Source organism: Aulonocara sp. 'chitande type north' Nkhata Bay, linkage group LG3, assembly GCF_057382095.1.
Source record: "Aulonocara sp. 'chitande type north' Nkhata Bay isolate Kocher_YH1m ecotype deep benthic linkage group LG3, A_spYH_male_GT1.1, whole genome shotgun sequence".
In the NCBI taxonomy this organism is placed as follows: Eukaryota; Metazoa; Chordata; class Actinopteri; order Cichliformes; family Cichlidae; genus Aulonocara; species Aulonocara sp. 'chitande type north' Nkhata Bay.
In genome coordinates, this window is record NC_141346.1 from 42,487,330 (window position 1) to 42,499,283 (window position 11,954).

Below are 11,954 nucleotides of genomic sequence, written 5' to 3' on the forward strand. Positions count from 1 at the left end.
CGAGATTGCAGGTACCGGCGGCAGAAATGGGCTTCCTTCGAAGGGTGGCTGACGTCTCCTTTAGAGATAGGTTGAGGAGTTTGGCCATCCGCGAGGGGCTCGGAGTAGAGCCGCTGCTCCGCCACACCAAAAGGAGCCAGCTGAGGTGGTTCTGGCATCTGATAAGGATGACTCCTGGGCGAGGTGTTCTGGGCATGCCCCTCCGGGAGGAGGCCCCTGGGGCAGACCCAGGACACGCCCCCCCTAACAGATCACAAACCTGGATGACATAAGACACACCCACACAATACACAGACCTGCTAGAGCTGCAGTGTTCCTGATACGTGGCATCAGTGCTAAGCGCTGTGGTGCCATTCTTCTCGAGCCGTATACCAATTTCTTTTGCACCAGTGGTACCATTTGTAGTGCAGACTCCCCCTTGTATAAAAACAATTTTAGCTCACTTCTGCACTGCAATCATCGCTGTACACTGACTACTAAAGCTGTGACCAGGGTAACCTAACATGACACGGCACAGAGGACCCAAGACTGACAGATGGCTCTGGATGTCATGTGATTCTGCTGCTGTCTCTACTGTGGAGCAGAATTATGCAGCTAATCCTTCCAACGGCGCAAAAAAAAAGAAAAAAAAGAAAAAGAAGCCATGACTACTTTTCAGACTTGACATTTTGAATAACTGCAGCAGTGACATTTTCCCACATACCTGTGTGCTCACATTTGGGGCATGTGCTCAGGAAAATGCAACATGGGATCTAGAACTCTGTTTTCCCACGTACGGGCTTGTGCGCACACACACACTCTCACACACACTCTCACACACACAGTTGCCTGTAGCCATAGGTGTCCTCACTTTCTCCCTCCCTGCTGTTCCCTTTATCTCCTTCTTCCTGTCTGAGTCTTTCTTCCAGCCCGTTTAGCCGCACTACGTATTCAAGTTGTTCGTTTTAGGGTCAGCGTGTTCCAGAACTGATATCACACATTACATATTAACCAGATAAGGTGGAGACACTTTGTTTACATAACATTTCTTTCATCTTCTTCATATCTGAGGTGTGTTTATACGATTTGTAATCAAACCTCTCTTCTCTGGCTTTTCTTCTAGAGTGCTGATGTCGGTGAATCGTCCCTGGGGAAAACAAAGGCTCCGCCTCTTCATTTTGTGGCAACCTATCGCATCGAGAGAGCAGCTGGATCGGACACGGTCCTCAAGCACTTTGTCAGAGACTGATGGAAAACTTCTTTTCTTTTTTTTTTCCTCTTCGCTTTCATCTAGTTGGTTGTGGAAACCAACAGGGATGTGTGCCAAATGACATTCTTAAAAAGCTATTTGCTGCTCTCATTCCTTGAGTGAAACCCGTCAGAGGAGGGTACAAAAATGGAGAACAGTGTTTTCTTTTTCTTTTCTTTTTTCCTAATTGGAAGAGCTCCAATTATAAAGAATACAACGGTTGATGAAAAAGAAAAATGTGTGGAATTGTACATCTGCTCAAAAAGTGCCTCATTTTCAGATTGTAGCCATTTTCCAGAGAATTTCAGTGAAGCTTTGTGGGGTGTTTTTTGTTGTTTTTCTTTCCAAGCTTGATTTAATGTAGTTCTAAAAACAAAAGTGGGGAGCACTGGTGTGAGCTTTTACTGCATTCATGTCATAAAGTATGGAAGGTTTGAAGGTTTGCTGTGTGTGCACAGCGATCGTCAGCTTTGTGATTAGAGTTGCTCGTATGTGGCTGAAAAACATTATAGACACTATGTCTTTAGGTTTCAGTTCATATTCCTTGATGTGAGTCTTCCAAGATGGGTAAAATCAAGAAAAACATGTTGACAGTCCTAACTGGAATGTTGAAATAAAATGAAACGGGGGGGAGATTGTACACAATAAATATGACATGAACGCAGAAATTTCACTAAGTCCTCAGAGCCACAAGCCTAGAGACCAGTCGGCAACCTCCTGGCAACTTCTGGTTGCTAGGGAAAAAGTTAGTATTCCCCAGCGAATTGTTGCTAGAGGAAATCACTGCACCAAAAACTGCACCTTCTTGTCATTGCTGTGGTTGCCGGCAGGTTGCTGCAGTCACTTGTAGTTTGCAAGGAAGATGCAGACTTGTCTGCAAACACTCATCACTTACTCTCCCAAGCAAACCATAAACCAACACGTTTCAAAAGTTGCAACCTGTTTTGAAGGCAAACAGTTCTCCATTTCCAATTTTTTCTTACAGTTTCACAGTTGCTTGGTGAAGAGATGGAAAGTGTTAGCGGACAGCATTTATTCTTGCAGCCTCTAGCAAGCAAAGCAATCACAATGTTTTTGATGCAGCAATAAAAACACCTTTTTGTGACCAATTTCAGAGTCGTGTAATACCCATTTTTCCTTAGAAAACGGTGGTTGCAACGGGGTTACTAACTAGTCTCCAACCATTTGAGTATGGAGCTTTTGCAATCAGTTTCACAGCAACTGCCAGCAGCCTCTAGCAATGACTCGCAACTGGTTGAGGAATAAATATTTTAACCTAGCAACCAGTAGCTGCTAAATGGTCGCTAGCAAGCCACTAGGTTTGTCTGACTGAGACCTAAAGTACTAGCAATCTGCTAGCCTTCCTTTCTACTGTGAGAAATACTAGCATAGCTGCTGTTAGCGTACTGTTAAATATTATGCGTCGATTTTACTCTTCAAAATTCAAATTTTTCTGCTCCTGATATCTTCTTCACTGCATACTTTCGCTGTTCGGTGAGCCATAAGTATTGAGCGCACAGGCCTCAAACAAAAGACACTTGTAGCAGGGAGTACAGTTGCCTGCTAGCTAGTTAAAACCAGCTAGATCAGATTAACATATTAGCATTGTGCCAGGGCGTAAATTCGCCGTCCTGCTGACCACAGCTCAGGGTTAGACCCCCCCTCCCCAAATATACTGCTAAGCAATCCCATTAGAGCTACTGGCTCCAGACACTTGTGTCTCACTTAATCCCCTTCATCTCAGGATGCTAAATAGCATACAGTGCACACAGCTGAGGACAGAGGCCCTATCAATAGCCATGCTGATGCTAGCTTTGTAGCCGTCAGCACACTGCTTTTTAGCAGCTGAGCAGGGATCAGTTCTCATTTCATCGGTATGAAAAAAACTGCAGTTTGTTCACCAAACATTTTAAGAGGTGTTTTCACTTTGCTTTGGCCCCAAGTCCTTCTTTTCTGTCTAGGCTCTTGCTTCAATCTCTGCTATGCATTAGAACTTAAGTGCCTGTTTGTCATATCTCTCTCTTAGCAACTAGCACTAATATAGATATCCTATCAGAGTATACTGACTATTTTTGTCTCTTATTGTTTTTGGGTCTCTTTTGGCTGTACAGTTCTCATGAAAAAACTTTTTCTGTTTGTGCGGTGTGGCAGCGATTGAAGGATATAAAAAAAACAACAACAGCAATAGAATAATATTAAACACAAAGTGAACCCGTCTTCCTTCATTAAATAGGTTCTTTTAGATGTTAAGGAGGAATTGACTTAACCAGGCTGGCGGAGAATGAAGACAACCGGACACCTGCTGCAGATGGGGAATCAGTGAACTTTTATTGAGACAGAGACAACCTCTCAAAAACAGCTCACATCAAGAGATTCCAAATATTTGCTGTGAGGATGGGTATATATTCTCTAAAACTTACAGGAGGGGGTTGTGAGGAAAGTGCTGCATTAGCAGAAAAACAACTCCATAAAAGGAAATCGGCCTTGGGTGTTCTAGTCTCTTCGCTTGCAGATATCTTTCGCCTGCAGGATGAGGCGATCGCTTCTTATCGCTCTCAAGGCCAAAGTCGTGAGCACACATTTTTATTACACAGTTGCACAGTAACTTTAAAGCTGAACAATATTTAAAGCTGAATAATGTTTGATCAGATTATATTTTCTTCAAATCCCCCTTTTGACCCATCTTAAATGGGTCAACACACAAAAATAAGTAACATTCAAAGGAACACAGAGACGTGTCGAAGCCTGGCTCGAAAAACTCCTCGGGTCTTTTCATTTGTCTTTATCTGTCATTGCAGATGAGGAGAAAAGAGTCCAGGCACCACCCTGCCCAGGGGTCGGCTGCAAGCAGTCTCGGTTCCCGATGAAAGCAGTAACAGCTGTCCTGCACACAAGGGTACAACGAGTTAGTGCAACCAGGGTAGTGACACAAAATTAACAGTTCCTGTAACTCAGCAACCAAAAAGCATAAGTAATGATAAAAATGTGGAGAGTACAGAGTATACTATAATAATGAGAGATATAAACGTGAAAATGTGAAAGAATAAATCAACCGTAAAATAAACTCAGAACGGTAACTGCTAAGGACATTCAAAAGTGAATATGGTAAAACGTGAGGAAGGGGTGTGGAAAAAAACAATTTATATCCAGTGGTGGGAGTACACATTCGCTCAGGCTTAAGTCCGGAGACCCTGAGAACATCGCTTAACCCTCACAACCCGACCAGACACAGTTCAACCAGATATATCCTTCAAGAGGAAGTGGGTGAGGGAAACAATTAATAACAAACCTAATACAAAACACCACAGAGAAACAACCAGTCTAGAAGCATTTAAACAAGAGAAAGACGATAATGTTCGTCACCCTCACGATCAGGATTATGCCAATGGGAATGAGACCCAGGGCCAGGAAGCAAATAAAGACGCAACATCTTTGCCTGCCTGTCATTTCAGGGGGAAAGGGCCAAGACATGTTTACTTAGCTTGGATGTCGTCTAATAGAGGATGATGGGGCACAGAAAGGTGGTCCAGTTCCCCCCACCTCGCCAAGGGCGTGTTCTAGGAGTTAAAGAGCAACAACCTGCAATCTGTACCAAAAAATCTTCATAGTCCCACCGGAAAATCATAAGAGTAATAAACGATTCAGCTCAACAGACAAGTATCATGTTCAGGTTTCTCCAATCATTAAATCACTATTATTGCCACAATTTGCTTTATTCACCCTTTGGGCAATGTTATTCCAAGAGAGAGAGAGAGAGAGAGAGAGAGAGAGAGAGAGAGAGAGAGAGAGAGAGAGAGAGAGAGAGAGAGAGAGAGAGAGAGAGAGAGAGAGAGAGAGAGAGAGAGAGAGAGCCCCTAATGGCCAGTTAGTGGGCTCTAGGTCAAACTGTCCCCAAATTTGTTATTTGTTATTATTACTTGTTTTCATGTCACTTGTCTGTTTTCTACTGCACCCCTCTCACCAAAGCAAAGCAAACATTAGCAGCACATTGACCGTAGTCAGGCATCCTCATTCCATAGGTGCTATAAAACATTTCCTGTAAAAGAATCACAGTTTTCAAGACAGGGTGTGTCTCCCCCAACACTCTCACCAGAATACAGTGTAATAGCATCCCCAACTCCTAACCCATAAACACCGTTTCTTCACACATCCGCCCAGAAATCCTGTAATAGAAAAACATTAAAACTGTAACCCTGTAGGGAAAAAAATGTAAATGGTAACGCTGCGCAGTTACCTCTGTAAGCAACACAAGACACAAAAATGGCATTTACAGGTTCACTCATCCTCGAATATTTTGTCATCCTTCTACTCCTGTAAAAGAAACCCACATAAATTCATCCACCCTTTTATCCTATCTAGGTGGAGGTGGTTAACCTTGAGTCATGGTCAAGTCTTGTCATCTTTTACCAGTCAGTCCGTTTGTTTTTATTCCCGGTCTTTCATCCATTCATCCGTTCTTTGCTGATAGTGAAACCTGCCGTCGCATCTAGTTTCCACACTCAGCAAAATGACGTCATCTCAAAAAGAAACAAGAACTTGAGTTTGGATTACCTCGCTGAATCCTTTTTTAAACAGGGACTCTCGTTTCTAATTGTCCCCACAAGTGTTTCCTCCAGAACCCATTTCAATGCGGAGAAACTCACTTACAACAATTTTCTCGCCGACGTGTAATGCTTGTAATTTCCGATGTGCAGATCTGCTTAAAGAAAAGATTCACAAACAAAAATCAGTGCACTGTTCAAAATATAAAACAAAATAAAATGAAAAATAACAAAAACAAAATGCAGACGCCCGGGTCTTAGGACTTGTCACTGAATATTCTTCCCATCAATAAAAATACCAACCTAAACCTACACAGAGTCAAATCAACACCACCTCAACCTTTTCATATTCATAAACCTATATGTTTTGCGTTCGTGAAACAAAATTGAACCATTAAGTAAGTTGAGCTCTTGAAATGTTTTAATTCTCTTAATTCTGCCAGTTTATTTCAACACTTATTCAATGACTTTTATTCAACTGCTACTTGGTCACTCGACTTTTACCTGTTCAAATTGCCTAGGGTTCAACAAAGTCTAGATCCCCGTTTTCATGAAACTTGAACGGTGTACGATGATTTACTTACAGTAGTTTAGAATCATCACTCAACCTAGCTCTACTACTGGCACTGCGTGACTTTTCTCACACTGGAAACCAGAATTTAGTACAGAACTTTAATGCCTCAGGCAATCGCGTTCAAGGGCTGCCCCCCCTTCTCTTCTTCTTTGTCCGTGTGTTCCTCCTTTATTAAATCTCCATCACAATGACGTGGCGCTCTGAAATAAAACTCACACTGTTAATTCCTCGTTTTCACTCTGCACCACTGCTCAGAGTGTTTTCTTTTCTTTTTAGTGTAGAGTAAACAATTAAGTCGAGGCCTTAAGCCCCAGATATCTCGCACGGGCATCATTTTCATAACCAAACCGCTCCGGACTCTGCTCCCCAGACCACACAAATGCCCTCTGGGCTTATTATTATAGCAAATTCTGTATTTGACTTTGTTGTGTGCAGCATTGAGCCTTTGTCAGTAAAGCATTCTTCATTGCAGCAGCTGGAGCATTGTGTGTCACTTCTTAGTAAATTAAATCAACATTTTGATTTTAGTGCATGGGTATGTATCAGTCTTTACTCCCTCAACAAGTGCATAAGTGTTCATGTGTGTGTTTCCCTTCATTCTAAGTAGGCGCATGCAGAAGTGTGTGTTCGTGTGTTGGTATATGTTTGTGTTCATCACCTTCCTGTTCTGTAGTTTAGGTAAACCAGCGGCCTGACGCATGGCCTAGGGTCCTCCCCTCCTCTTTGGGTCTGTTTATGTTGTCCTTACTTTGCTCCACGGCCTTCTGCAGCTCTGCTGTTCGGCTCTTCTCAGAGGTCAGCATCCTTCTGCTCACCGTCCCTTTTCCTCCGGGCTTAATGCGCGTCTCGTCACAGCTCTGTCAGCTGACGCAGCCTGGGAATTTCCCCCGTGTAGTGAAACGGGCTTTAGGTTTAGTGCTCTCCGTCTCTGCTGCATGAGATCACTCTTTTGCAGCACTGTTGACATCCTCAAGTTGTTGTTGTGAGTCCAGCTGCTGTGGCCTTCAGGGGTCAAAGGGTCAAAGATGGTCGCGGAGAGGGCAACGATGGTAGAGGGGAGGGTAGGAGTCCAGGTCAGCTTCGGCTCTCAGAAAAAACAAAAACAAAACAAAACAGGCGAACAGGAAAATGATGTTGTGTTGGCTGTGCTGTGTTGGCTGTGTTATCCCGAGAGGGGAGAAACAACGAGATCTCGTCTCCCCCCTTTTTTGTTTTTGTTTTTTTTTTTTTTTTTTTTTTTTTCACCATATAATCAACTCATAACCCCTCAAGTTGACAGGACAACACAGGTACGTGTTAAAATTCTTAAGATCCTGTTTAGAAACCTAAAAAGGAATTTCCTATCATTCAGTAGTCATTTGTCTTAAACAATCAACAAAAACATGTCCCAAGTCGACCCTTTTAACCACTAAATTTGTCGTGTCCTCACTTAATCCTCAGACCAGTGTCTTTGTCTTTTGACGTTACGTTGTTGTCCTGCAACCCAAAGCGTTTAATTGTCAGTAATGTATAAACTATATCATTTAAAAACAGGTGTATGTTAAGTGTCGCTACTTTAACCTTGCATGTACGTGCACATGTATGTAAGCTGTTTCTTCATTGCATGTATGGGTGCGTCTGTATATGGGTTACTTTAACTTTTTCTCAAACGAGGCATGTCTCTAACACGCACATGTGTCTGTTCCTCACCCTTCTCATATCTTTCTCTGGTTGTGTGTGGTTTTATTTGTTTCAGTGATTTACCAGGAACATCTTTTCCTTTTCTCCATGTCTTCCGCCAGAGGTTAACACTGGTGAGATTCAGGGACACAGCACCCAGAGCAGTTCAGCGAGAAAAACCCGCCTCAAACTACATTCTCTCTTTTTTGTTTTACCGGGAGGGGTGAGGACAACTCTGGTGTCCAGCCGTGAATTTTAGCCAAAGCTTGGCCTGTCTTCTGCTGCCGTACTCAGGCTTCCAGGTTAAGAAAAAAAACACCTGTATGAAGACACTAAACATACATTTAGTATTTGTATAAACATAACTGCCTAAATCATTGAACTCTTGAGGAGGGTGTATTTCAGAATCAGAATCAAAATCAAAAACTTTATTGTCATTGTCATGAGACCGACGACATTAAGAATGGTCCCCGATCATTGCATCATCCCTAGTAATATCAAATATAAAAAAACAATAAAATTCAATCAATAAAATAGATAGAATACTTAAAATACTAAGTATTCCCACCGTCATGCTTCAGACCGTGCATAGATTAACACAAGAGTGGCATGGTGGACATTTTTGTAGTATTCAGATGTGTTATTGCAGTTGGATAACAGCTGTGTTTGAGTCTATTAGTCCTTGCTCTGATTGCCCTGTACCGTCTGCCTTAGGGCAACAGTTCGAACAGGGAGTGGCCAGCATGTGAGGTGTCTTTTATGATGTTTTGGGCCTTTTTAAAACAGTGGGCGTTGTTTGACTCTTTACTAACTTTAAAACCCCACCATAACAATTTCTCACTGACAAACTTCTATGCATCCATTTAAACATGCGAAGCCAGCACAAAATCACACACATACCCCTACAGCAAAGCTTTAACATAACCACAATGCAACTCCTCCCTTAAACGGGAGAAATCACCCTGAATCAACCAACTCTATATAAAACGTCAAACAAAGATAAACCACAAACATTTCTACACTTCTGTGTCTTCCACGCAGCACAATAGGCAGAAAAACACCGATTACTCACAGTCTACAACAAAAGAAAAACCTGCCCTTTTCACAACTCTCACAGCTAAAGTCAAAACTCTTACCCAGTGCCTCTGAAATAATAAAAAAATCACCAAATACTCGATTACTCTTTCCACTCGCTCCCTCTCACTCCCTTCTTCCTCATACAGCATACACGCTCGCTCCCGCGGACCCGCTCGGCCCCGCGGGCTCACTCGGCCCCCACCTTTTTCCTCTCACAGAGACAGAGAGAGAGAGACCCTTTTCCTTTTTTTTTTTTTTACTTCGGTCTATCTGCACAGAGTTTACCTCATCTCTTTCCTTCTATGGGCATGCACACTTCCTGTCTCACACACACAGCCCCTCTCTCAGAGAGAGCAGAAAAGAGTTTTTCCTTTTTTTTCAACACTCAGGAGAAACAACAGACAGTTTATACCACTATTTTACACTTTATTTACACACACCGGTAATTTATGTTCTATTTACACACGGGCCCGCATAGACATATGCCAGAAGAGGTTACCCCTAACTTTTTGACTAATTTAAAAGCATCTTTCAGCTGTTTTGCTTCTTTAGGCTGGTGTGTGGAGTTGATGACTGTCTCAACACATGTTAATTGTTCTCCCAATGTGCTAAGAATAACACCGGGACCCCAACCATCATCATTAGTTTCTCGATCTAATTCTCCATCCATTTTACTGTCAATGGAGGAGTGTTCTTTTATTGCTTTTAAAGGAGAATTTGGGCCAGCTGGGTTTCTGCCTCTGTTAGGCACTAATCAGCTGGGGCGCTGCTTTAAAGGTGAGTCAGCACTGAAATATCCCTTCAGGTGTTACCAAGCTTCTACCAAACCGGAGTCTGGCGGGTAACCTTGCCTAGAGCTTCCTGATAGGGGTGCTAGTTGGTTGTCACCTTGTTCACACGTCTCATTCACACTTCATACATTACCTGCAGTCACTCATTACCCTCCTTATGTATGTAATAAATGTGTAAAAAAATTCTATGTGTGGTGTATTATTTTAACCAAAAGAGGAACCTAGTTCCTTTAATTGTGTAATCTGTGAACAACGGAGAACCAAACTGTCCTGCCCAGTGTTCCACAGCAAGCATTCAGCGTGTATTTATGTGTGTCCAATATCAAACAGAACATCAAAACATTTAAAACACTAAAATCATCGGGGTTTTAAGAAGAGATCCGTTTTCTCCTATTGATCAAAGGGACCCCTCCTATGGACTCCAACCAGTACTTCTCTTTTTTAAGTTTTAGAGGATCTTTTCTAATAAAGTCCTCTGGGCCTTCCTAACCCTTCTGTAGTTTAGAGAATATTACTAAAAAATATTCTCAAGGCCTTTAACCTTTTAATTTGTTTAGAAAGGCGTTACTAATAAACCCTTTCAAGGTCCCAGACCTGCTGAGGTATGTATCCGACACCGGAGAGCAAACCCGTCGGCTGCAACCGTGGTCAGACCTCAGTTCACTCTTATCTTTATTCACTTATTCACTTATTTCTTATTCACTTATCTCTTATTCACTTGTCTGATTCTCAACAAGCCTTAAGTAAGCCAGACAATTTTGGTTATGAATTACTAGGAGTTTGGACACTAAGTATTTTTATAATGTTCAATATAGCAGAAATAAAAGGTCTGCTTACCTTGTTTTTTGTGTGTACACAGCTTTTGTCCAAACTCCGTTCACTCATCCCACGGCCGATGTCCTCCCTCCCGTTCCAGTTTGACCTGGAGCGGATCCTGTTCGTGACGCCAATTGAAGGATATAAAAAAAACAACAACAGCAATAGAATAATATTAAACACAAAGTGAACCCGTCTTCCTTCATTAAATAGGTTCTTTTAGATGTTAAGGAGGAATTGACTTAACCAGGCTGGCGGAGAATGAAGACAACCGGACACCTGCTGCAGATGGGGAATCAGTGAACTTTTATTGAGACAGAGACAACCTCTCAAAAACAGCTCACATCAAGAGATTCCAAATATTTGCTGTGAGGATGGGTATATATTCTCTAAAACTTACAGGAGGGGGTTGTGAGGAAAGTGCTGCATTAGCAGAAAAACAACTCCATAAAAGGAAATCGGCCTTGGGTGTTCTAGTCTCTTCGCTTGCAGATATCTTTCGCCTGCAGGATGAGGCGATCGCTTCTTATCGCTCTCAAGGCCAAAGTCGTGAGCACACATTTTTATTACACAGTTGCACAGTAACTTTAAAGCTGAACAATATTTAAAGCTGAATAATGTTTGATCAGATTATATTTTCTTCACGATCTATCCGATGACTTGACTGATAGCCGTGGCTTTGAGCCCATAAGCGTTGGACCTTAATGGAGGACTAAATCGCAGCAGTGCCAAAACACAAAAAAATCGCGGCTGTTCTCCTCTGGTGACCTTGAGCTCTCAAGTCTGGACACATTGCTTTGTTTTTGTTTTGGGGGGGATGAAAAAATGTAACCTTTTATGTTCTCCCTCCCCTGGTGTTTTCTTTAGCAGCGAGGGGAAAACCGTGACATATCTCACCTCGCTGTCTGCTCATTGTGAAGATTTGCGTATGCTTTAACCTTGAATTTGTGTGTGACTCTGACTGGAGGGTTTAAACAAAATACAAGTGCACGAAGAGGAAGAAAAGGCCGCCGCACAGAAACAGCAGCAAGAAGGAGAAAAACAATAAATAACTTAACGTCTAATTACACATGTATGTGTGTAGCTGCAAATTTGGACTCGCGTGTTTGCCCGCCTGCCTCGGGATGCTCGTGAACTTTTTCCCTCTGGTCACATGACTTTTGAGGTTGACAGCGTAACAATTGAGCTTTTTTGATTGGTAGGAAACTGCGGGTAATAAAGGATAGTCATTCAGAATTGAGAGGGGGGAGGAATAAGAATGAAAAACA

General features: G+C 42.4%; 1 protein-coding gene and 1 long non-coding RNA gene across 2 annotated transcripts in view; one reads left to right on the forward strand and one right to left on the reverse strand.

The window, feature by feature from the left end:
• Positions 1-7,456, forward strand: part of LOC147335748 (insulin receptor substrate 1-B) — a 58,728-nt gene extending 51,272 nt beyond the window's left edge. Inside the window, exon 4 of the mRNA XM_086281657.1 lies at positions 1,103-7,456. Coding sequence (XP_086137783.1) covers positions 1,103-1,110 — 8 coding nt within the window. The 3' untranslated portion in view covers positions 1,111-7,456. The remainder of the gene's footprint in view (positions 1-1,102) is intronic.
• LOC147335749 (uncharacterized) lies at positions 3,532-11,331 on the reverse strand. The gene is made up of 2 exons (XR_015127072.1): positions 10,934-11,331; positions 3,532-10,804 (listed from the first exon to the last, which is right to left on the reverse strand). It is a non-coding gene; the product is annotated as an uncharacterized LOC147335749 (long non-coding RNA).
• Between the last annotated feature and the right edge of the window lie 623 nt (positions 11,332-11,954).